Here is a 27339-nt window from a genome sequence, read left to right as displayed (position 1 = left end):
GGTTTCTGCCCTTCCTCATAGTTGAGTTTTCTTTTGTGAAAATATTCATGTACCTACTTAACAAAGCAAAACATGAACATGGAAGGTTTAATGACAAAATTATGTCTCAAAAGATCTCAGAAGACTGGAAAAAGGATTATAATTGTAATAGGTAGTAAGTAGTAGATTCAGAATATCAACTGAATGAGTATAGCAATGTATTATAAAAACAAATTAAAAGATTTTATGTGACTTTAAGCTCAATGTACAGTATGATATAACTGCCAGAAACACTAAAGCATTAGGCTGTTTTAATAAGGCCGAGTAACAAAGTTAAAGGAGATAAGTCTTATTTTCCTGGTTTGACCATGTTTGATCTGAAAATTGCTTATATTTATAGCGTACTTTCTGTGTGCCATGTACTGTTTTGAATGCTTTACTTACATTATGCCATTTAATCTTTACACAGCAACTGTATGAAATGGTTGTTATTATTATCTACATTTTATAGACGTGGAAACTAAAGTATAGAGAAGTTTAATAACTTTCCCAAGGTCACAAAATTAATAACCAAGACTTGAATCCAGGAAGTTTGACTTTGAAGCCTGTGCTCTTGACTACTGTACTACACTGACTGTTTTGTTGCATTTTAAGAATGTTGACTACTAGAATGTGTCCAGAGGGTAAAAGCCTGAGTTGAAAGGCTGTATGTAGAATAGTTGAATAATTTGGATTGTTGAATCTGGAGAAGGGAAAGGAGGGACCAAGAACTCGTTTTTGGTGGTCCTTTGAGGGCAAAAGTAAGATAAATGGTGAAAATTATAGGAAGGCAAATTTTATTTTTTATAAGACCTTTGCAACAGCTATTGAAATGGGATTGGTTGCCTTGTAATGAACTTCCCTTTACCAGAGATGTTTCAGTGGAAGCTAGACAAGTATGTGATAGAGATGTTTAAAAAAAATTGAACTTGTATCTGCGAATTAAGGCCAGTCATTTCTGAGGTTCCTTTTTTCTGTACATTTCTGTATTTCCATATTAAAGAGAGATCTTTAAAATGGCCTAGTGTATACTGTCCTTAAGCAAATGCTTCTGTGAAAAAAAGCACAGTATTGATTCCTAATGGAAACATGGTGTGAGAGGAGGGGTGGGTCCTCATTTATTTTCATCTAAAATATGAAGGGTTTTTTGTAAATAGCTTTATGATATTGGTAGGGAGTTCTTTGCATATCATGTTAGTGGTATAGGAAACAACAGAAAATGGCTTACTTTTCCAATTCACAAATCAAGTTACTTAAATCGAGTAATAGGTCAGAGGTTCCATGGTAATAACCATTGAGGCTCCCCTCTTCCCCTCCCATTTGAAGGATCATGAAAGAGCATTAATTGGTGAGGTTCATAGTTGCTATGGAAGGGCTCTAGGAAACTGCTATGTGAGTTTTCAAATAAAAAATTTCGGGGTATCAAATATATGTATGTTTTAAATACATTTTGAAGTTATGATCAGTAATGAGAAGGTTAGAATATAGAAGAGATACTGAAGTTTTAAAATTCCAGAATTCCCTGGCAGTCCATTGGTTAGGACTCCACGCTTCCATTGCAGAGGGGCATGGGTTCGATCCCTCCTTGGGGAACTTAGATCCCACAAGCTGTGGCAGTGTGACCAAAAAAAAAAAAAAAAAAAAAAGTTCCGAGCAGTGGTGATTGCTTCTTGGGTTTGTAGGTGATAGATTGTGAGAAGAAATTCTTCTCTATTTTTTTTACATAATTGTTTTTGAATAATTATTAAAAACTAGGCCCCAGGTTACTCTGAAGTGTTTGTTCTTGTTTGGTTTTTAATTTTAATTAGTATTTTATTGAGCATCTACTATGAACCAGGTACTATTCTAGACTTTTAAAAATGCACTTCCTTTTTTCAATTATAAAAGCAATACATGTTTAAGAAAATAAAAAGTTAGAAAAGTAGAAAGAAGAAAGTCACAATTGCCTTATTCAAACATGCCATTTGTATTATTTGTATTATTTTGGTGATTTTCACCTCTGCCTCCTCCCTCTTGTGCTCATCTTCCTCTGTCCCATTTTCCTTTTCTTCCCTCTCATCCTTTTTCTTTCATCTTTTCCTTGATATAACTGTAGCAACCTGGGGAAGGTAGATGTTTTTGTGTACTGGCAATGTCAGAAAGGTTGCTTCATGCGTGAAATGATGATAATGGTAACTACTCCGGTAGGATTATTTTTGAGCAATAAGTGAGTTAGTGTATGTAAAATGTTCAGCAGAGGGCTTGGTACATTATTTTTAAAATGCTTATGTTTACTGTTGTAATTTTGAGCTGGATTTATCCTTTAATGTTCCGGGTGATATCGGTATAGTAAGATTTCCTAGACTGAGTTGCTGGGTGGTTGAATGATTGGCCTCTAATTTTCTTTGCTTTTCTTATGAGTTGGTACTATACGTAACTTTCCCCCCTCATGTTCTTGAGCCATCATTACAAACTCAGACTTGCACCTCAGAGTTTTTTCAAAACCATGATCAGGTGTAAATCAACTTAGCTGTTCCATATGATGTGTGGTAGGATTTCTCTGCATACCCCTATGATAACCATTTAATTGAACACTTGATCCAGGTCAAAACAGAGTAATGAAAAGTTGCTAAATAGCAGGACATTTAGGATTGCCCTTTGTTCAGCTCTCCGTGACTGTACATTATGGTGTCTAGTCTGGGTATGAGACTAATGTTTATCATTATGGTACAGAATTCTTGACTACTTTTATGTTCTACCAAATACAAATCTTTAACAGACTCCACCCTGCCCTCCCCCTTAAAAAAAGACAGACTTTGCCAACAAATTTTTTTCTCTCCTTTGAGAGTTAGCTTGGTAATTTGGAGCATATAACCATGATGTTTGTGAGCTGTTTCCATTGTTGCAGTCTGATTGTCCATGGTTTAATCATCAGTAGTTAAGAAGGAAAGCAAAAAATGGCTCCAGGCTGCAGAGTACCATAAAAACTTTCCACCTGGAAGCAATTTTTTTCTAAAAGCCCTTAGGGACTGCTGTCACCCTTCCCCTTCTATTGGCAACAAGGGCCAGAAATACCAGTTCCCTTCAGAGCCAGGTCTTGTTGCAATTTAATCATCTTCCTTTTCCTAGCTTCCAGAGAAGGTTTGAGGAGAGCTAGGGAAATAAATTATTCCCAGACACTTCTACAGTAGATTTCCTTGAACCTTCTAAGTTCCTTCTTCCTCTAATTCCTTCCTTTTCTATTTAGCATTTTAGCTGAAGTACAAATTACTTGCACTGCTAGAACTTGAATTTACTTTTGAAGCAAGAATGTTTATTATTAACTCTAGTGCTTGTCTTTGGAGAAAGTCTAAATGTTGAAACATTTTTGGGCACTGCTTTAGGCCCTTTGTCACTTTATAATGTCTTCTCTGTGGGAGGTGGGCATTGTTCCAGGTGTAAACCCTCAAGGAACTCATGGTCCTGTAGGGGATATAGACATGTAAATAAATCATTACTGTGTAGAGTGCTCAGTGTAGTACCCTTTCAAAAATATGAACAAATAAACATTTCAAAACAAAAGTACCAATTCAGCTTTCCATCAGTGAATGTCATTAGTGGTGGTGCCCATTAATTTCTAGGATATTATTATGCATTTGTTCAAGAACTTTAGGGCAAAACAGGATGATAGTACTTCTGGTGAAATTTACCTCAAATCACACATGGTTTCATAGGTTCAAGGATGGTTCAGATTTGCACAGTGTCAAAATGAGAGCCAGGTGGTAAATGAGGATACTGTGACTGTAAAGGGGTACCACTTACCTTATATGACTTCTTATCAAGGATAGGTCTAGGTGTTTTAACGGAATTTGTTTCTTCATTTCTTTAAAATAGAATTTTAAATATATTTCTTAAAAATAGGCTATTACATGCTGTAACAGGTTTTTTTTTTTTTAACATCTTTATTGGAGTATAATTGCTTTACAATGGTGTGTTAGTTTCTGCTTTATAACAAAGTGAATCAGTTATACATATACTTATGTTCCCATATCTCTTCCCGCTTGCATCTCCCTCCCTCCCACCCTCCCTATCCCACCCCTCTAGGGGGTCACAAAGCACCGAGCTGATCTCCCTGTGCTATTCGGCTGCTTCCCACTAGCTATCTATTTTACGTTTGGTAGTGTATGTATGTCCATGCCACTCTCTCACTTTGTCACAGCTTACCCTTCCCCGTCCCCGTGTCCTCAAGTCCATTCTCTAGTAGGTCTGTATCTTTATTCCCGTCTTGCCCCTAGGTTCTTCATGACCATTTTTTTTTCTCTTAGATTCCATATATATGTGTTAGCATACGGTATTTGTTTTTCTCTTTCTGACTTACTTCACTCTGTATGACAGACTCTGGGTCCATCCACCTCACTACAAATAACTCAATTTCGTTTCTTTTTATGGCTGAGTAATATTCCATTGTATATATGTGCCACATCTTCTTTATCCATTCATCTGTCGACGGACACTTAGGTTGCTTCCATGTCCTGGCTACTGTAAAAATAGAGCTGCAATGAACATTGTGGTACATGACTCTTTTTGAATTATGGTTTTCTCAGGGTATATGCCCAGGAGTGGGATTGCTGGGTCGTATGGTAGTTCTATTTTTAGTTTTTTAAGGAACTTCCATGCTGTTCTCTATAGTGGCTGTATCAATTTACATTCCCACCAACAGTGCAAGAGGGTTCCCTTTTCTCCACACCCTCTCCAGCATTTATTGTTTGTAGATTTTTTGATGTAACAGGTTTTTAATGTAGTTGAAGTTGGCTTCTTTTGGGAAAAGATGCCTAATATCAGCATATCAGTAAGTAGGAGAAAAGTAAGCTTCAGTATGAATATTCAAAGAATGGACTCACAATCCTATTTGATGTAAATGTCTCCAGAGAGTGCAAGCTTAAATTCTTGCTGGTTTTATGAACAGTTTCTTAGGCTCTGCCTAGTTTGTAAGGAGGGGAGTTTCTATATCAGGGTATAGTAGTTGTAGTAGGAAGGGAGTGTTAGTAGTTTTAGTAGTAGGGGTGTGTTATGAGCTGAATCTTGAAGGATGAGGAGGAATTTCCCAGATAAAGTGATAGTAAGGAGATTGTAGGTAGAGGGACTACATAGCACACTCAAGGAACTTCAAGTAGAGTTGTAGAGTGAGTGTGGGGAGTATTCAGAGATAAATCTGTACATGGAGGGGTCTTACATACTATGCTAGGGACTTTGGACTTGATCCTGAGGCAGGACTTAACCCTAAATTGTGGTATGCGTGTGTTTGTGTGTGTGTGTGGTGTGTGTGTGTTTCATGATCATATTTCATTTAAAGAAGATTACTGTGAGAGAAGTATCGAACATGGATTTTTAGGGAAATAAGGAGAGGGAGGTGAAAACAATTGCTTGGAGGAGAGATAATGACGCAGGGCAAGGCAGTAGCAGAGGAGGATAGAGAGGAAGAAAAGCATAGAAAAGCTATTATGGAATTAGATTGGGAGGCCTTAGTGATTGATTAGTTGGAGGGAGGTGTGAGGTGGAGTGAGGCATCAAGGTTAACTTATGTATTTCTAGTGTCGGTAACTGGGTGGCTCTGGTTGTTTCAATTGAGATGGTAAATATCGGAGGGATGTGCAGGTTTGGGTAGAAAAGTTTATGATTTTAACCTTTGACATGCACTGTTTTGAGATGTGTTTGAGGATGAATGGTGGTTGAATATTCAGGTTTATAGGATTTGAAGGATATGCTTTGTTATTGATTTGGGAACCAAAGATGTTTAATTAACAGTGAAAGCTGAAGTATTGGTGATATCTCTGAGGGAGTATGAAGAATGAGAAGAGATGAAGTCCAAGCAGGTATTGAGGGCCAGAAGGACGAAGAATTTTTGGAGACTGAGAAGGGGAATGTAATAGAAACCCTGGGAGTAGATATTTAAGAAAGAGGAGGTGGTTAGCGATGGCACATACAAAAGAGGAGTCAAGTAAATGATGAACAGAAGAATGAATATTTGATTTGACAATTAGTAGGCTTTTATTGACCTTAGCAAGAATAGGTTCACTGGGGGGATGTGGGTAAGAAACAGGCTACGCTGGATCGAAGAGCAAATCCAATTTGAGGAAATGGAGGCAGTGAGTATAGACTGCTCTTTTAAGAATCTTAACTGTGAAAGGAGAAAGAGGGAAAGAGAAAGGATACCAGATTAAAATTATTGGAAGAGAGATTTTAATTTAATAGTACTTCATTTAAAAAACACAAAAAAGCGCCAAGTTATTTTGTTAAGAGGGGACATGTTTTGTTAAGAAAAAGAAGTCCGTAGAGCTGAAACATGAAAAGTACAGACATTTAAAAAAGTATTGATGGGGTACAGGAGAAAGGAGATTTTTAGAACATAGGATTAGTCTTATAAGTAAGGTAGGATGTCTGTTTTATTGAGATAGGAATGCACAAATGTAAGGGTAGATAGAGATATAGATAGACTTGTATATTGGAATGCAGGAAATTAAGAAGATTCATGCCTAATAAGCTTGTATTTTCTTTACGAAATTAGGTGGCAAAAGTAAGTTGCTGGATCAAGGTTGGACTTTTAAAGAGGATGGCAGTAGTTTGGAATAAATGTTCTAGTCGTGGAAGAATGAGTTGGTAAAAGACACACCAAATGTTTGGATGCTGCTAACGGTTCATGTATTTGTGTAATTAGCTCCATCAGTGTAAGGTTCTACACACGACTGTAGTTGAGTCATGAAGAGAATGGCAGCCGGTTCTAAATGTTGGTAGATAGAGCTGAATAGAGAAGAGTGCTTTTCCTCTCTTGGGGGACTTCTTTTGGTGAGGCTTATAGGTTTGTCGTTTTATTTTGAGGATAACAACTTCCTGTATCTTTTATCAATTCTGGGAAATCCTCAGCTATTTCTCCGAATATTACGTGTTTGTTTGTTTGTTTGTTTTAATACATTTATTTATTTATTGTATTTTTGGCTGTGTTGGGTCTTCATTGCTGCATGCGGGCTTTCTCTAGTTGCAGCGAGCGGGGCTACTCTTCGTTGCGGTGCTCGGGCTTCTCATTGCGGTGGCTTCTCCTCGTTGTGGAGCATGGGCTCTAGGTGCGCGGACTTCAGTAGTTGTGGCTCGCGGGCTCTAGAGTGCAGGCTTACTAGTTGTGGCGCACGGGCTTTGTTGCTTCGAGGCATGTGGGATCTTCCTGGACCAGGGATTGAACCCGTACTCCCTGCATTGGCAGGCAGATGGCAGGCAGATTCTTAACCACTGCGCCACCAGGGAAGCTGTTTGTTATTTTTTACTAGAGCTCCCATTAAACCCATCCTATTCTCCATGTTCTTAACCTTTCTTTAATGTTTCCTGCTATTGGTTGAGTGTTTTGTGTCCCATCAATATTCATATGTTGACATCCTAACCCCCAAGGTGACGGTATTAAGAGGATTAAGAGGTGGGACCTTTGGGGGTGATTATGTCAAGAGAGTGGAGGCTTCATGGACAGGATTAGTTTTCTGGGCCATTATAAAGAGGCTCCAGAGAGTTTGCTTGCCCTTTCTGCCCTGTGAGGATAAAAGTTGGCTGCCCAGAAGAGGGCCCTCACCTGACCATGCTGGCACCCTGATCTCAGACTTCCAGCTCCAGAACTGTGAGAGAGAAATTTTTGTTGTTTGTGTTACCCAATCTGTGGTATTTTGTTATGGCAGCCTGACAGACTAAGACATTTTACATCTTTTGTCTCTGTGCTGCATTTTGTTTAAGTTTTACGCATACTTCCTAGTTAAATATTGTCCCTTCCCATTTATTAAATTTAAAAATATCAGTAATTATAGTTTTTATTCAGAAGGTCTATCTTTTCCAGTGTGTCTGTTTTTGTTTTGGTAATTCCCTCATGTTTCTTTAAACATATTACACATTTATTTTTAATTTATACATATTTATTTTCAAGCAAGTCTGATTCTGTTGTTTTTGTTGATTCTTGTTTATATGCTTTGTTTCCTTGTGTGTTTCATGGTTTTTGATACTTGAGTTCAGCTCAAAGGAATGTTATTATTTGTGAAAATAATTAGAACTATTGTTAAGATGTATTCCTCTAGAGAAGCTTTTCCTTTTCTTCAGTCAGTTTTCTGGGGGCACTAACAACCAGACTTTTAAAATAAATTCTCAATTTGAGATATCTCAGACCACACAGGTAATACTAAGTATGAACATGGGCCCTCCCTTTGGGTGAGAAGGCCAGGTTGTGGCTTCAAATTATCCCAGGAGTCCGTCTCCCCGCTTCCCCACCCAAAACAAGTAAGTTTCCTTTCAGCCTCCTTTTATGGGGAAGAATTTTTCTACATCTTTCACTAAGGGTGTAGCCCTTGGGTGTCTTGGCTTTATTCACTTGGAGGCCTCTCATTGGACTCCCAGTCTCTTGTGGGCCCTAGGTTTTGTATCTTGTTCTCTATATAGCTATAAAATAGAAGCATTAGTTATAAGGGATCGGTAGAATCTGGATTCCTGTTCCAGTTTTGTTTTAGCCTCTGGAAATTTTCCTTATTTTCTTTTTTGCTTAGCCACGCACTAAAAAAGATTTAGAAACTTAATGCAGCAGTTTTAGAAGTTTAGTAGTAGAAAGGTTTTTCATGGTATATCCAGTCTTACATATTGTTCATGGAACTTTATTCTGTTTTGCCTACTTAGTTCTCCATCATTGTTTAGGATGGAAACTATTCTGATACCTTTTATCCATCCTCCTTTCAGGGTCTTCATTGCTTATAGACTTAAGGAGTCTCAAATTGTGATCATTTTTGGCCATGGGGTGTGAAATTAGACCAGGAATTGAATGTGATGTTGGCAAGTCTGGTTCTTTCTCAGAAAATCAGAAAAGTATGTACGTGTGTGTTTGTTTCGTGCATGTGTGTGTGTGTCACAGACACATACATATAGCATACACACTATATAACGTACATATATATGTATATAATGTGTACTTATGTCGGTACATACATACTGTACACAACATACACATTTACAAATGACGTCACATTTATTATAGTTTGATTTAGTGATTCTGGGAAACTTGGCTGGTCTAATTTTGTTAGGCCCACATTAAATCTACATGCATAAGGAGACCAGGACTATTCACTTAAGTGTTTCTAATACCTGACCCCATTGGTTTGTTTTTCTGTATGAATACCTTTATGATCCCTGTCATTGGAACCATAATGATAATTTTAAGTGTGGAGAATCTGAAGCATTTCTTCAATTAATAGGCAGTCTTTTAAAATATTTTCATAGCTCTTCAGAGTAATTATTTAAATTAAATACTTAAATCTTTTGTAAAGGATCTTGAAGAGTTCTACTAACATACACTAGATTCAGACACATTATGATGGTGGTAGATAGTAAGTGAATCAGTAGTTTCATTTTGTTCTAACTTTACATGTTTAAGTGTTAAACTTGACACTTTGAAGTCCATGCAGTGAAACTGGAGCTAATCTACCAATGTTAATTATAACCCTCTCTATACCAACTGTATTAGATTCAATCAGTATCACCAGGCTGTAGATGGAGTATTTCTTTTATTTGGCAGCAGCATCTGAAACCCAACTTTTAGCTGTCAGATTTTATGACCACCACTGAAAGCTGCAATGAAATAAATCTTATTGCACTTAATGCAAATTGATACAGAAGCCAAGATGAAGCCACTAACATATCCTGTAGTGCTTTTGTGTCTTCAATTGCCTATGCTGATTAATTGTTCTAACAGTGTGACATTATCATGGTAGTAGTTAGAGCAGTCTCCGTCTCCTTAATTTGGAGTTTTCTTGCTTTCATTAGTTTATTTCCTAATAGTCTGTTGTTGATTTGACTGATGTTTTGTGACAAGGTCCCCTTCTCCACTTTCCTGTGCTATTTAACCAATACCTGGTTTTTAGTAGGCTCTTCGGCTAGGTGCTGTTTGAAACTTCTCTACCCTGTTTCTATCCCTTTGAAAATAGCCATAATGGAAGTGTGGGGTTCCCTTCCTGCCTTGAGGGAGAGTTCCATCACAACTTCTTTCGGTTGCGTGGGCTATCTTAGTGAAGCCAGTTGGATACCTTGGTATTTGCAAAGGTGGGAAAAGGGTTTGAATGTATTTGGTCTCCTGTGGCAGTCCAAAAACATTTGGGTGTAGTCTTCAGCTTAGACTTCATCAATTGGCATATGCTTCCCCTGTCATGGATGGTGATATACAGTGATCTACTTTCACGTTTTGCACTCCGAGCATCCTAATTACCATAGTAAGGTCTGAATTAAACTGATAGACAAACTGAAGTAAGGAAGGGAAGGGACTTTAAAATCCTCTTGACCTCCTGCAGTTTCTCTTTCAACATCCTGCTCAAATCTGTTTTTCCACTTTATTTTTAACTTTTGGAATAAACAGCAATACTAATGATGCTTTTATGGAGCTTAATAAGAAGAAAATGTTTCAGGACTAAAACCATGACAGAAGTTAAAAAACATATATATGAAAAAGAAAAGAACAAAAATTCTGGAATGTTTTCTTGGACTAATCAAAAACAAAAGCAAAACGTTCAGTCTTTTGTGTCTTGAAGTTCTCCTTGGTTCTGAAAACATCTCAACCGATAAACTTTGTTTGATATGTACCCTTTTGCATCCATCTTTGAGGCAGTCAGAAACCCACATGTTAGTTTCCTACCCTTCCTTCTCTTTCTCTGTCTTTAGCATACATGGAGGATCTCCTCTGTGCCAGGCTCTGTGCTATGAGCTGGAGATAAAATGGGTAAGACACAGTCTCAACACACAGAAGATTAACATTTTGGTATGGGGAAACTGACAAGTGAATGGGTAATCAGAATATAGTTAAATAGATTCTGTGATGGCATTAATAACAAAGGAGGAACACATAACAGAGTCTATGTGATTAGAGAAGGTTTCCAGAAAAAGTAAGGTGCAAGCTGAGATTTGAAGAGTGAATTGGGAGTTAACTCTTAACTAAGAAGAAAACCAGGAAGAGCAGCAGTCTAGGTCCTGGAAACAGGATTCCTTAGCCATGTTTAGACTTTGACTGGCTGCTGGTTGTTGCTTTGATTTGCCTGCTACCTTTGAAGAATGAACAGTGTTGTGCATTTAGGATACTTTCCTTTGAAAGTAGCAGACTATTGAGACAAAGTGGAAATAGGAAGTTTCCCTAAAAATAGGAAATTTATTAATGCACATAACGTGAAGGCTGGAGATAGGACTGTTTCAGGATTGGTTCATCATCAAGGACCCAGTTGTTTTCCATCTTTCCCCTTTGCAATCCTCAAATTATTGGCAATATCTCCTCTCTTCTCAGGATGGTTGCTGCATCCCTAAGCATTGTACAGGACAATGTCCAAAGTAGGAAAAGCAGTTTCTTTTCCTGCATCCTTCAGGAAAGAAACCTTTCCTTGGATCCTCACTTCCAAACTTCCATTTACTTCCATCAGTGAGTTGTGTCATCTGTTAACTGGTCACTGACAAGGGGAATGGAATTACCATGATTGGTCTAAATTAGGATTTACCCCTTGCGGTAGGATGGAAAGGTGAAATACCAGAACGATTTGGAACTCTTCCAGCAGGAAGAATGGAATAGCTGTTGTGTAGGCACAACTAATAGGCAGCTAACTCATCATAAAGTAGAAGTGTGTGTGTGTGTGTGTGTGTGTGTGTGTGTCTTTTTAAAAACCACTTAGCTTTGTGTCAGGCTTCACATTGCATTAGTTTTTCCTGTTTTCTTTGGGAGTCAGGCCCAGGTGTATCAGTAACAAGCAATATAATTTTGATTAAGGCATTTAACTTTTCTTGGCTTCAGTTTCCTCCATTGTACAATAAAAGCTTTGTATTCCATCCCCGAGACCTCTTTCAACTCTAACGTTTTAGAGGTCCATGTGACTTTCTTACTTTCCTTTGCTCTAAAAGGAGACAGACTGATGTACTACAGAGAACACTTTCTAGCTGTGTGGATTTGGCAAGTTACTTCATCTTCTTGGGTTTTAGGTTCCTCAGTTATAAAATGGGAATAATGTCTAATTTATAAGATGCCTAGGATTTAAATGAGATAACAAATGCTCATTACATTATTTATTTATTTTCTCTTTTGACAGATTGGAGCTGATGTAAGTTCTTGCAAGTGATATAATCCTGTAATGATTCAGTACTTGGGAATCATAAATATTTTTGTTGAATAGAATTCCTGCAGTGTTTTATAAATTAAAATCTCTCTCTTAATCTAGGTGGAATGTTCAGAAGTATGTGTCAGATATGGACACTAGGGTAAAACATTTTACTTTTTACAAAAACCTGTGGTTTATTTGGGATTTTTTGGAAATGAGACTCCAAAAGGCAGCATTTATGTAGTTGAGTAAAAATGTAGGCTATTAAAAGTTGCTAGTTTCCAAACATATCTTCCTGTTTACCTTTCACTAGGTACCAGAATATTCTTTGGATTATCACAAATAATTAAACCAGTGGTGCAGTTTATTTTGTAGTCTTGTTTAACTGTGACATACCTATGGCACACATGTCAAAAGCATATGTTTTCAAGATCCTGCTTTCTATTAGAAAAGGATGTTTAAACATTAGAGTACTTTATATAAAATATAATTTAATAACAAGTTATAAGACTTTGGCTAGCAAGTATTATAGAATATAGTTTTTAGATTTTTAAGCAGCCCCTCTTTGCTTGGTCACATCAAATTTAAGTTTCAAAGCATGTTAGAAATGGGCCATCACTAGATGGCAGTCTTTCTCCAGTTTAATCCATTTATTGTGGGGGAGGGAGACACTCTGTTCACGTGCAATGTTGATTACCAATATTAGGTTAATTTCAGGAGATCTCTGACTTTTCCAGAATTTAAGACTTGTTTATTTTTGTTTTTAGCATTTTATATCTGATAGCTGATTAGCACTAAGTCTGAGATACATGTGAAATGCTGATGTGAGTTGAACTGTTAGGTACTGATCTATAATTATAATTGCCTTTTCCTGTTAGGCAGTTTGAAACAAAACCTTTAAATCAGTGGTTTTTAACCCTTTGATAACCAGATGAAAACTGTGATGTGTCCCTTAAGAATTACACATATGTGCTTCTGCTTATACACACAAAATCCACATAAAATCTGGAAATTGTGGTTTTCCAGATGCATACTCATGGAACACAGGTTAATTAAATATAGTCCAAAACTCCTGTTTTAGATATGGGGGTTTCACATTTTATTCTAACTTTTAAAATTCTCAAGATATTCAGGAGATTCACTATAAATCTTTCATGTTATTCAACATTATTATAATTGAAGAGAATATTAGAATCATAAAGGCCCTAAAATAGGAGAAACAGGTGGGGCCTAGTGATAAGGATGTAGAGAATTCATTAACTTGTTTTGAACTACCTCTCTACACTGTTCTGAAAAATGTATGATCTTTACATTATTGCTGACTGGACTTGAAAGTGGAAGTGAATTGCAGAAATTCAGAGCTAGGCTGATGCTAAAGAGGATTTCTAATGGATTGCTTCCTGTTTTCTAATGAGAAAGCTGAGGGTGAGAGAGATTAACTGAATTGACCAAAGACTCATAGCTAGTTAATTACATTGCTAAACACCAAGGCCACGCAGTCAGGCAGCAAAAATCCACTCTTCCTTTCTTTGATTTATACTTTTTTTTATAGAAAGTTCAGGGAGCTAGGATAAATTATGAATTTCTTAACTATGAGATTTTCTTCTCCTTGAGGTTATCTTTTGTCATATTAATGTAGATCTTTGGAGGGAGAAAAATAAGTTTTACATTGTAGAAGGAAGTATACTTACTACCTAACTTAAAAGTATTAATGGGTCAAGATATAACTGAATTTGAAACCAAGAGGCTTGTCTCAGCATTGAATAATAATCTTCTTATACCATTTAGACTGATGAATTTTCCGTGGTTATTCCTCTTCTTCAAATGGCAAGGAATACTGGTGCCTTTACATGGAAATCTTTCTTTTCCTTTCCTTTGGAAGGGGAAAAGTTATGCTTATTTGAGGTTAGTTGAAATGTCAATAGTAGATTCTGTCTTGTGTTTCCCAGTAGCTCTTTTAGGCAAGTGGTTATGCTATAGTATGTCTTAATTGTCAAAGCCGGGATTGTTTATAATTTATTTGAAGATCTTATCCCTTTATTTCAAATGAAGGAGAATGAATCTGGATTGCTCTGGTTTTTCTGAAGTAAGTGTTCAGAATTCTTACCGGAATCCAAACTTGTATATGTAGTTTCTATGGTCACTGCTTGAGTTCTGGGTAGTGGAACTGATCTGCTGAGGAGTGGGTGCTCTCTTATCCACAGGACCAGGGTGGTGATCTGGTACCTACAAATGATTATAGAACCAGAAAATGTTGGTAATGAGCAAATGTATATTTGTTGAATAAATGTCAGAGATCAAAGTGTTCTTAGAGATAATGTTATTCATTTACTCAACGAATGTTTACTCACTGCCTATTACCTGTCTGGCACTGTTTTAGAGGTACAGTGGTGAATATGGCAGACAAAGTTCTTGCCCCTGAGTTTACAATCTAATTAGGATGGGTTGGGGGGAAGATAGTTAACAAACTATGGATGATGAGAAGGAGAAAGTTGCTTGAAGATACAGGGGGTGAGTGTTACTAGTCTAAGAACAGTAAAAACAAAATTCTTGAGGCAGGAAGAGGCTAAAAAAAAAATCCTCTGTAGCAGGAGCATAGAGGATGGAGGAAGGCAAGGCTAGGGGGTGGGACCTAGAGAGAAACAAGGTTAGAGAGATAATCAGAGGTTAGATTATGTGGTATGTTATAGACCATGGTAAGGATTTATGATTTTTATTCCTTTTGTAAAGAGAAGGAATTGGAGCGATTTAAGCAGGAGGCTACATCTGAACTATTGCTTCATAAAGACCATTTTTACTGCTGTTTGGAGAGTATCTGCATTGGGACAGGGAGTAGAGGGGATGAAGAGTGCAGAACGGAGACTTTTAGGAGGCTATTGCATTGATCCAGTGTGCCGATGATACAGGTTTAGACTAGGGTTTTAGTGGAAATGGTGGGATGGTGGTCAATTTTAAGATATGTTTTGGAGGTTGAGTTGTTAGGACTTACTAATGGATTGGATGGGGTGTATGATGGAAAGAGGTACATGAGGAGTGATTCCTGGATTTGCATTTTTTTTTTTTTAAACATCTTTATTGAAGTATAATTGCCTTACAATGGTGTGTTAGCTTCTGCTTTATAACAAAGAAGTGAATCAGTTATACATATACAATATGTTCCCATTTCTCTTCCCTCTTGCATCTCCCTCCCTCCCACCCTCCCCATCCCACCCCTCTAGGTGGTCACAAAGCACCGAGCTGATCTCCCTGTGCTATGCGGCTGCTTCCCACTAGTTATCTATTTTACATTTGGTAGTGTATATATGTCCATGACACTCTCTTACCCTGTCACATCTCACCCCACCCCCTCCCCATATCCTCAAGTCCATTCTCTAGTAGGTCTGTGTCTTTATTCCCGTCTTGCCACTAGGTTCTTCATGGCCTTTTTTTTTTTTTTTTCCTTAGATTCCGTATATATGTGTTAGCATACTGTATTTGTTTTTCTCTTTCTGACTTACTTCACTCTGTATGACAGACTCTAACTCCATCCACCTCATTACAAATACCTCCATTTCATTTCTTTTTATGGCTGAGTAATATTCCATTGTATATATGTGCCACATCTTCTTTATCCATTCATCTGTCGATGGACATTTAGGTTGCTTCCATGTCCTGGCTATTGTAAATAGAGCTGCAATGAACATTTTGGTACATGACTCTTTTTGACCTATGGTTTTCTCAGGGTATATGCCCAGTAGTGGGATTGCTGGGTCGTATGGTAGTTCTATGTTTAGTTTTTTAAGGAACCTCCATACTGTTCTCCATAGTGGCTGTATCAATTTACATTCCCACCAACAGTGCAAGAGTGTTCCCTTTCCTCCACACCCTCTCCAGCATTTATTGTTTCTAGATTTTTTGATGATGGCCATTCTGACCGGTGTGAGATGATATCTCATTGTAGTTTTGATTTGCATTTCTCTAATGATTAATGATGTTGAGCATTCTTTCATGTGTCTGTAGGCCATCTGTATATCTTCTTTGGAGAAATGTCTATTTAGGTCTTCTGCCCATTTTTGGATTGGGTTGTTGGTTTTTTTGTTATTGAGCTGCATGAGCTGCTTGTAAATCTTGGAGATTAATCCTTTGTCAGTTGCTTCATTTGCAAATATTTTCTCCCATTCTGAGGGTTGTCTTTTGGTCTTGTTTATGGTTTCCTTTGCTGTGCAAAAGCTTTTAAGTTTCATTAGGTCCCATTTGTTTATTTGTGTTCTTATTTCTCTGGGAGCTGGGTCAAAAAGAATCTTGCTGTGATGTATGTCATAGAGTGTTCTGCCTATGTTTTCCTCTAAGAGTTTGATAGTGTCTGCCCTTACACTTAGGTCTTTAATCCATTTTGAGTTTATTTTTGTGCATGGTGTCAGGGAGTGTTCTAATTTCATACTTTTACATGTACCTGTCCAATTTTCGCAGCACCACTTATTGAAGAGGCTGTCTTTTCTCCACTGTATATGCTTGCCTCCTTTATCAAAGATAAGGTGACCATATGTGTGTGGGTTTATCTCTGGGCTTTCTATCCTGTTCCATTGATCTATATTTCTGTTTTTGTGCCAGTACCAAACTGTCTTGATTACTGAAGCTTTGTAAAATAGTCTGAAGTCAGGGAGCCTGATTCCCCCAGCTCCATTTTTCGTTCTCAAGATTGCTTTGGCTATTCGGGGTCTTTTGTGTTTCCATACAAATTGTGAAATTTTTTGTTTTAGTTCTGTGAAAAATGCCAGTGGTAGTTTGATAGGGATTGCATTGAATCTGTAGATTGCTTTGGGTAGTAGAGTCATTTTCACAATGTTGATTCTTCCAATCCAGGAACATGGTATATCTCTCCATCTACTTGTATCATCTTTAATGTCTTTCATCAGTGTCTTATAATTTTCTGCATACAGGTCTTTAGTCTCCTTCGGTAGGTTTATTCCTAGATATTTTATTCTTTTTGTTGCAGTGGTAAATGGGAGTGTTTTCTTAATTTCACTTTCAGATTTTTCGTCATTAGTGTATAGAAATGCAAGAGATTTCTGTGCATTTATTTTGTATCCTGCTACTTTACCAAATTCATTGATTAGCTCTAGGAGTTTTCTGGTAGCATCTTTAGGATTCTCTATGTATAGTATCATGTCATCTGCAAATAGTGACAGCTTTACTTCTTCCTTTCCGATTTGGAGTCCTTTTATTTCTTTTTCTTCTCTGATTGCTGTGGCTAACACTTCCAAAACTATGTTGAATAATAGTGGTGAGAGTGGGCAACCTTGTCTTGTTCCTGATCTTAGTGGAAATGGTTTCAGTTTTTCACCACTGAGGACAATGTTGGTTGTGGGTTTGTCATATATGGCCTTTATTATGTTGAGGAAAGTTCCCTCTATGCCTGCTTTCTGCAGGGCTTTTATCATAAATGGGTGTTGAATTTTGTCGAAAGCTTTCTCTGCATCTATTGAGATGATCATATGGTTTTTCTCCTTCAATTTGTTAATATGGTGTATCACATTGATTGATTTGCGTATATTGAAGAATCCTTGCATTCCTGGGATAAACCCCACCTGATCATGGTGTATGATCCTTTTAATGTGCTGTTGGATTCTGTTTGCTAGTATTTTGTTGAGGATTTTTGCATCTATGTTCATCAGTGATATTGGCCTGTAGTTTTCTTTCTTTGTGACATCTTTGTCTGGTTTTGGTATTAGGGTGATGGTGGCCTCGTAGAATGAGTTGGGGAGTGTTCCTCCCTCTGCAGTATTTTGGAAGAGTTTGAGAAGGATAGGTGTTAGCTCGTCTCTAAATGTTTGATAGAATTCACCTGTGAAGCCATCTGGTCCTGGGCTTTTGTTTGTTGGAAGGTTTTTAATCACAGTTTCAATTTCAGTGCTTGTGATTGGTCTGTTCATATTTTCTATTTCTTCCTGGTTCAGTCTCAGAAGGTTGTGCATTTCTAAGAATCTGTCCATTTCTTCCAGGTTGTCCATTTTATTGGCATACAGTTGCTTGTAGTAATCTCTCATGATCTTTTGTATTTCTGCAGTGTCAGTGGTTACTTCTCCTTTTTCATTTCTAATTCTATTGATCTGAGTCTTCTCCCTTTTTCTCTTGATGAGTCTGGCTAATGGTTTATCAATTTTGTTTATCTTCTCAAAGAACCAGCTTTTAGTTTCATTGATTTTTGCTATTGTTTCCTTCATTTCTTTTTCATTTATTTCTGACCTGATCCTTATAATTTCTTTCCTTCTGCTGGCTTTGGGGTTTTTTTGTTCTTCTTTCTCTAATTGCTTCAGGTGCAAGGTTAGGTTGTTTATTCGAGATGTTTCCTGTTTCTTGAGGTAGGCTTGTATTGCTATAAACTTCCCTCTTAGCACTGCTTTTGCTGCGTCCCATAGGTTTTGGGTTGTCGTATCTCCATTGTCATTTGTTTCTAGGTATTTTTTGATTTCCCCTTTGATTTCTTCAGTAATCACTTCGTTATTAAGTAGTGTATTGTGTAGCCTGCATGTGTTTGTATTTTTTACAGATCTTTTCCTGTAATTGATATCTAGTCTCATAGCGTTGTGGTCGGAAAAGATACTTGATACGATTTCAATTTTCTTAAATTTACCAAGGCTTGATTTATGACCCAGGATATGATCTATCGTGGAGAATGTTCCATGAGCACTTGAGAAAAATGTGTATTCTGTTGTTTTTGGGTAGAATGTCCTATAAATATCAATTAAGTCCATCTTGTTTAATGTATCATTTAAAGCTTGTGTTTCCTTATTTATTTTCATTTTGGATGATCTGTCCATTGGTGAAAGTGGGGTGTTAAAGTCCCCTACTATGATTGTGTTGCTGTCGATTTCCCCTTTTATGGCTGTTAGTATTTGCCTTATGTATTGAGGTGCTCCTATGTTGGGTGCATAAATATTTACAATTGTTATAGCTTCCTCTTGGATCGATCCCTTGATCATTATATAGTGTCCTTCTTTGTCTCTTGTAATAGTCTTTATTTTAAAGTCTATTTTGTCTGATATGAGAATTGCTACTCCAGCTTTCTTTTGATTTCCATTTGCATGGAATATCTTTTTCCATCCCCTCACTTTCAGTCTGTATGTGTCTCTAGGTCTGAAGTGGGTCTCTTGTAGACAGCATATATATGGGTCTTGTTTTTGTATCCATTCAGCCAGCCTGTGTCTTTTGGTGGGAGCATTTAATCCATTTACATTCAAGGTAATTATCGATATGTATGTTCCTATTCCCATTTTCTTAAATGTTTTGGGTTTGTTATTGTAGGTGTTTTCCTTCTCTTGTGTTTCTTGCCTAGAGAAGTTCCTTTAGCATTTGTTGTAAAGCTGGTTTGGTGGTGCTGAACTCTCTCAGCTTTTGCTTGTCTGTAAAGGTTTTAATTTCTCCATCGAATCTGAATGAGATCCTTGCTGGATAGAGTAATCTTGGTTGTAGGTTTTTCTCCTTCATCACTTTAAGTATATCCTGCCACTCCCTTCTGGCTTGCAGAGTTTCTGCTGAAAGATCAGATGTTAACCTTATGGGGATTCCCTTGTGTGTTATTTGTTTTTTTTCCCTTGCTGCCTTTAATATGTTTTCCTTATATTTAATTTTTGACAGTTTGATTAATATGTGTCTTGGCGTGTTTCTCCTTGGGTGTATCCTGTATGGGACTCTCTGTGCTTCCAGGACTTGATTAACTATTTCCTTTCCCATATTAGGGAAGTTTTCAACTATAATCTCTTCAAATATTTTCTCAGTCCCTTTCTTTTTCTCTTCTTCTTCTGGGACCCCTATAATTCGAATGTTGGTGCGTTTAATGTTGTCCCAGAGGTCTCTGAGACTGTCCTCAGTTCTTTTCATTCTTTTTTCTTTATCCTGCTCTGTAGTAGTTATTTCCACCATTTTATCTTCCAGGTCACTTATCCTTTCTTCTGCCTCAGTTATTCTGCTATTGATCCCATCTAGAGTATTTTTAATTTCATTTATTGTGTTTTTCATCTTTGCTTGGTTCCTCTTTAGTTCTTCTACGTCCTTGTTAAATGTTTCTTGCATTTTGTCTATTCTATTTCCAAGATTTTGGATCATCCTTACTATCATTATTCTGAATTCTTTTTCAGGTAGACTACCTATTTCCTCTTCATTTGTTAAGTCTGGTGTGTTTTGACCCTGCTCCTTCATCTGCTGTGTGTTTTTCTGTCCTCTCATTTTGCTTATCTTACTGTGTTTGGGGTCTCCTTTTCACAGACTGCAGGTTTGTAGTTCCCGTTGTTTTTGGTATCTGTCCCCAGTGGCTAAGGTTGGTTCAGTGGGTTGTGTAGGCTTCCTGGTGTAGGGAACTAGTGCCTGAGCTCTGGTGGATGAGGCTGGATCTTGTCTTTCTGGTGGGCACATCCACGTCTGGTGGTGTATTTTGGGGTGTCTGTGGCCTTATTATGATTTTAGGCAGCCTCTCTGCTAATGGATGGGGCTGTGTTCCTGTCTTGCTAGTTGTTTGGCATAGGGTGTTCAGCACTGTAGCTTGCTGGTCATTGAGTGAAGCTGGGTCTTGATGTTGAGATGGAGATCTCTGAGAGATTTTTGCCGTTTGGTATTACGTGGAGCTGGGAGGTCTCTTGTGGACCAGTGTCCTGAAGTTGGCTCTCACACCTCAGAGGCACGGCCCTGATGCCTGGCTGGAGCACCAAGAGACTTTCGTCCACACGGCTCAGAGTAAAAGGGAGAAAAAATAGAAAGAAAGAAAGAAAGAAAGAAAGAAAGAGGCTATAATATAGTGAAGTAAAATAAAGCTATTGTAAAGCAAAGCTATACAGACAAAATCTCACCCAGAAGCATATACATATACACTCACAAAAAAAAAGGAACAGGGGAAAAATTAATATATCCTGCTCCCAAAGTCCACCTCCTGAATTTGGGATGATTCGTTGTCTATTCAGGTATTCAACAGATGCAGGCACATCAAGTTGTTTGTGGAGTTTTAATCCGCTGCTTCTGAGGCTGCTGGGAGAGATTTCCCCTTCTCTTCCCTGTTCACACAGCTCCTGGGGTTCAGCTTTGGATTTGGACCCGCCTCTGCGTGTAGGTCGCCTGAGGGCGTCTATTCCCCGCCCAGACAGAACGGGGTTAAAGGAGCAGCTGCTTCGGGGGCGCTGGCTCACTCAGGCCGGGGGGAGGGAGGGGTACGGAGGAGGCGGGGCGAGCCTGCGGCAGCAGAGGCCGGCGTGACGTTGCACCAGCCTGAGGCACGCAGTGCGTTCTCCCGGGGAAGTTGTCCGGGGATCACGGTACCCTGGCAGTGGCGGGCTGCACCGGCTTCCGGGAGGGGCGGTGTGGAGAGTGACCTGTGCTCACACACAGGCTTTTTGGAGGCGGCAGCAGCAGCCCCAGCGTTTCACGCCCGTCTCTGGGGTCCGCGCTGATCGCCGCGGCTCGCGCCCTTCTCTGGAGTTCGTTTAGGCGGCGCTCTGAATCCCCTCTCCTTGCGCGCAGCGAAACAAAGAGGCAAGAAAAAAGTCTCTTGCCTCTTCGGCAGCTGCAGACTTTTTCCCGGTCTCCCTCCCAGCCAGCTGTGGTGCGCTAACCCCTTCAGGCTGTGTTCACGCCGCCAGCCCCAGTCCTCTCCCTGCGATCCGACCAAAGCCCGAGCCTCAGCTCCCAGCCCCGCCCGCCCCGGCGGCTGAGCAGACAAGCCTCTCGGGCTGGTGAGCGCTGCTCGGCGCCGAGCCTCTGTGCGGGAGTCTCTCCGCTTTTTCCTCTGCGCCCCTGTTGCTGTGGGATCCGCGCTGTTAGCTGCGGCTCGCGCCCGTCTCTGAAGTTCGTTTAGGCGGCGCTCTGAATCCCCTCTCCTCGCGCACCAGGAAACAAAGAGGGAAGAAAAAGTCTCTTGCCTCTTCGGCAGCTGCAGACTTTTTCTCGGACTCCCTCCCAGCTAGCTGTGGTGCGCTAACCCCTTCAGGCTGTGTTCACGCCGCCAACCCCAGTCCTCTCCCTGCGATCCGACCGAAGCCCGAGCCTCAGCTCCCAGCCCCCGCCCGCCCCGGCGGGGGAGCAGACAAGCCTCTCGGGCTGGTGAGTGCTGGTCGGCACCGCTCCTCCGTGCGGGAACCTCTCTGCTTTGCCCTCCTCACCCCTGTGGCTGTGCTCTCCTCCGTGGCTCTGAAGCTTCCCCCCTCTGCCAGCCGCAGTCTCTGCCCGCGAAGGGGCTTCCTAGTGCGTGGAAATCTTTCCTCCTTCACAGCTCCCTCCCACTGGTGCAGGTGCCGTCCCTATTCTTTTGTCTCTGTTATTTCTTTTTTCTTTTGCCCTACCCAAGTACGGGGGGGAGTTTCTTGCCTTTTTGGAGGTCGGACGTTTTCTGCCAGCGTTCAGTGGGTGTTCTGTAGGAGCAGTTCCACGTGTAGATGTATTTCTACTGTATCTGTGGGAAGGAAGGTGATCTCCGCGTCTTACTCTTCCGCCATCTTCTCCCATCCTGGATTTGCATTTTTGACTTGGGCAACTGGATAGTGCCATTAGCTGAGATGGAGTAGCTGAGTGGTGGGGAGCTTTTGGGAGAATCAAGTTTGGGAGTGGAGATAGTTTGGTGATAGATGATTTTTTTTTTTTTTTCTGTGTTAAAATTTGAGATGGCTTTTAAAAATCCAATTGGAGTTGTTAAATTATAGCTGAGTATTTGAGTCTAGTGCTCAGGGAAGTGCTCAGAATTGAAGGTATAGATTAGGAAGTCTACCACTGTAATAGTATTATAAAGACATGGGATTAGTTGGCATTTCTTGGTGAGAGAGCATAGGTAGGGAAGAGAAGAGCTTTTACGAATATTTAGAAAAAGAATAGAGGAGGAGGAGCCCAGGAAGGAGATTGAGAAGGCATGTCAGTAAAAGGATGAAAATCACTTAGTGTGGTATCATTGAAGTCTAGAGAAAACAGTGTTTCAAGAAGGAAGGTATATTTAAACCATAGCAAATGCTGCCTTTAGGTACAGTAGCAGGGATGCTAACTAATGGGGGCTGAGGAAGTAGAAAGAAGTTTTGCTGGGAACGGGAGCAGACAAATGAGATGGTAGCTGGAGGGAAATGTGTAGGTAAGGACAGGTTTCTTAAAGTCATGTTTAAATATCCATGAGAATGACTTAGTAGAGTGGGAGAAATATATAATACAGGATAGGGATAAAAGGGTATAACTGCAGGAGGAAAGTTCTTAGAGACAACAAGAATGACTGACTGTAGATAAGAGCTTGAAATACTTTTTCCATTGTTACAGGAGGGTGGACAGAATAGGAGTTTCAGATGTAAGTAGGTTGGTTGAGGAGAGGAATTTTTTTTTTCCTGTGAAGTGCAGCTGAGAGCGAGAGAGAGGGTAGACATTTGAGGAGAGGAGAAGTAAGGTTTTCACACATTTTGGAGACTACAAAGTGATTTTTTGGTGGTGGTATTTGGCGGGATAATTTCATTATTTTTAACTAGCGGTGTCTGGCTGCCCAATTTAAATTTGTCGTCAGATAGCTAAACTGAGTCTAGCAGCACAGTTACGTTATTTCTCTCCAGCAGCATCAGGTTCTAGGGTATAATCTTGGAGAAAATGTATAGTTAGGTTTATCCAAAATTAAGTTTTTCTAGATTAGTTTAATTGAGAAAGAAAGGTACGGAGGAATTGTAATTCAGTCCTTTCATTTTATGATGAGAATTCTGTGATAAATACTGTCAAACACTTACATATTTTTCAGTAAATAAGGAAACAAAATTTTGGATTTTCCTAAAAAAAATACTCATCTAGCTTTGGGGCAACATTAATACAATTGGATTACTCTGTGGTTTATGTAACTTAAATACCTGATTTCCAAATAAATTTGCTTCTGGGTTTGTAATTCTGTTTCTCTTTCTTAGATGTAAATCTGGTATAATCTCCATGCCATTTTTTTTAAAAGGTCTGTCTATGATGGTGAGGAACATGGACGATTCATGGAGAAGCTTGAAACTCGCATCCGCAATCATGACCGAGAAATTGAGAAAATGTGCAACTTTCATTACCAGGGCTTTGTGGACTCTATAACGGAACTGCTGAAAGTAAGAGGAGAAGCCCAGAAACTCAAAGTAAGGAGACTCTAAGACTTGCTTCTCTCTGTCTTGGGGTTTTGATGAACATTAAAAGAGTGGGGAATACATTGCAGGTTACATATTTGTACTAAAAATTTTTGAATAGTAAGAAAGGAGTTTATACTGCAACATAGGTAACTGGGATTATGGCTTTTAGCTGGAAAGGATACTGTTTTAAGTTAAAATTTATTTGGGATAACTATGTGTGGATGAGAACCAGTGACAAGAATCAGTTTCTTTCAAACAGAAACTCGGTTGACTCTTCATGTCATCTGTCTGCTTCCTTGCTAGATGAAAGCCATCACTGTTGGATGACAGAATTGCAAGGCATGCCTGTAGAAGTCTTTGCAGCAAGGCAATCTGAGCCAAAGGAAAAAAAAATTAGTGTTAGTTGGGGAGTGTCTTCTACCAAAGCATGAAGGTTCTTTCTTGATATGACAGATTTAAGTTCAGGAAAGAGGCTAGCTATATTGGTTTTGTCCCTGGCATAGCAAATTCATGTATCTTGGGTAACTGACTTTGATACAGAAATATTACTGTATTTGATTATGGGATGCTGTCCTAGTGCCCATTGTTACATAATAAACAATATGTACCATATTATCTTTATAAAATTTCCAAAATTTTGAAGTCCAAAACACATTGGGTCCCAAGGTTTCAGATAAGAGTTTATGGACCTGTACAACAACTATCCAATCATCATAAGAAATATAATATTGCCAACAAAATTAAATCTCTCTTTTTTATCCTTCTCAGTGACTCTCTCCACCCTTGCCTCCAAAAGTAACAACTCTTCTGATTTGTTGTTAATGTTCTTTAATGCTTAACTATTATAATTGAAATTAACTTAGATTCCTTTCTCAGTCAATGTACCAAATTTAATTTCAGATGAACTAAAAAGTTAAATGTAAAAAAACCATCAAGGAACTAGTAGAAAATATAGATGAATATTTATGTGATTTTTAGGAGTGAGGGATACATTTCTAAATACAATTCCTAAGCCAGAAAGAAAATATTGATAGGTACGAAAACATTAAAATGAAAGAACTTTCTACATAGAAGTTAAAAGTGTAAAGGTAAATAATAAATAAAAATATTTACAAATACACATGACAAATGATTGATATCCTAACATAGAAAAAGTCTACAAATTAATAGGAGAAATATGAACACACTAATAGAAAACTGAGAAATACATGTTAATATACAGTTTACATAAGAAATATAAGGGAACTCTACAATTTAGTATTAAAGGAATGCAAATTTAAACAATAACGTGCCACCTAATAAAATGACAAAGATGAAACAAGTATTAAGATTGGAGATGATACCTATCAACCTGGGAATGCCTGGTTGGAGTGTAGACTGTTACAACTTTTAAGGAGAGCGATTTTATTTATCAATACTGAAAACTCCACATAGTTTTAAGATTTATTCTACAGCTACAGGTGCATATACAGAGATGTTCATGTGATTTTTTATTTTTTAATGGCTAAAACTTTAAAATGTCCCTGAAAGTGATGTGCTAGAGGATTAGTAAAATAAATCATGGTGTATCCATTTAAAAGAGTAATAAACGACAATATATTGTAGAAGGATATCTGACATGGGGAAGCATTAGAAATGTTTGCTTAACGTATAAAGCAGATTAAAAAGCATGAACAATTTGATTCTATTTAAAAAGTTATACTGAGTTTTGGGGGGCTGAAAAGCGTCAGATGGACAGAAGTATCTGAAATATGTGAAAACAAAGATACGGGGCTTCTGCCAGGAGCTGTATGTGCTGTTTGTCCTCACTCAGCCATCCCAGCTTCCCATCCGTCTTCACCTTGGGCTGTTCTTGATGCCTGTATTCCAAAACCTCTCCCTCTGCTCCTCGGGCCCTTTGTCCATGATGGGCAACGGGGTGCTCTGTGTCTGGTTACTGAAGTAGTCATGTGGTTAAGTACCTGAATATTGCCCATAATGCTCACCATTAACACCTGGGAGACTCTGCTCTAGGGGGCATCCATTCAACCTGTGTTAAGAGCCTATGAAACTTAGAAATTCTTGAACTTGAGAAAAGAGTTTAGAAAATGGAATAGGTTAAGTATTACCTACTGTCAATACTATTTGAACATAACAATGAAAAATCCTACTCTCTCTAGGATGTCCATTATTTCTTTTGATTCACAGTATGTATGTTGGTACGTGTGTGTGTATATATACACACACATACATATATATGTTCTCTGAATCAACAAGTAGCATCCTAGACAGGCAGTATAGATTTCCTCCCATCGTTATGTTCAAATAGTATTGAAATAGTAATTACCTTTCTTATCAGAAGCTTTGGTTAGGCTCCTGTGGATGTTTTAGAACTCTGGTTTGCATGAAATCAATTTAGTGGGCTATGATCAGTATTTTTAATAAAAATTGAAATAGAATAAAAAAGGAAACAATAAAGTGTATTACATGTAGTAAGTCTAAACATTGTTTCTTGAAAATTTTATTTCTCTGTGTTTGTGTGTGTCTGTGTGTGTGCACACGCGTGTGCATTCCCTATACTTGTGTACTGGGTTGCAATGTAAAATATATTTCTTACAATGAGTTTGAGGTAAAAAAAATTTCAGAAATGGTATCTTTATAAAGTAAACAAGTTATTTTAGTAGAAACAGTGATGCTGAATTTAGTAGTATTTATGGAAGGTTGAATTTTTTGAAATCTGTTTACACGAAAAAAAATTAATTATTCTTGAACAATGATCACTCAGGGCAACCCACCCCATTTTTATTCACATCGCTTAAAAGCTTTTTCTTATATTGAGCTGATATTAACCCCATTTTTGAATAACATTCATTTATTGGTTTGAATAATAAACTCTTCAGTCTCACTTATTCTAGAACACGGATCAGCAAGCTATATCTTGCAGGCCAAATCCAGCTTGCCTCCTAATTTTGTAATAAAGTTTTATTGGAACACAGCAATGCCCATTCATTTATGTTACGTTTATGGCTGCATTTTTGCTACAATGGCAGTGCATGTGGTAATCTGCTCAGAAAGTGATAGTCCAGGTATAGTGTATAGTGTATAGTTTAGGGCAAAGTTTTCAAAGGTGTGTTCCTGAAAAACTAGTTTCTTGAGATGATCCTCAATAAAAG

The 27339-nt window shown here is 38.5% G+C and overlaps 1 protein-coding gene across 4 annotated transcripts in view; it reads left to right on the top strand.

Annotated features, from left to right (window-relative positions):
- Window positions 1–27339, top strand: part of EXOC6B (exocyst complex component 6B) — a 713885-nt gene that overhangs the window by 71520 nt on the left and 615026 nt on the right. For all 4 annotated transcript variants that reach the window (XM_068564227.1, XM_068564225.1, XM_068564224.1 and 1 more), the window contains exon 2: window positions 24031–24196. In XM_068564227.1, coding sequence (XP_068420328.1) covers window positions 24031–24196 — 166 coding nt within the window. The remainder of the gene's footprint in view (window positions 1–24030; window positions 24197–27339) is intronic.

This window comes from Eschrichtius robustus, chromosome 15 (genome assembly GCF_028021215.1).
Source record: "Eschrichtius robustus isolate mEscRob2 chromosome 15, mEscRob2.pri, whole genome shotgun sequence".
NCBI lineage: Eukaryota > Metazoa > Chordata > Mammalia > Artiodactyla > Eschrichtiidae > Eschrichtius > Eschrichtius robustus.
The sequence above is the reverse complement of the archived record's forward strand: the minus strand, read 5'-3'. Positions and strand labels throughout refer to the sequence as shown.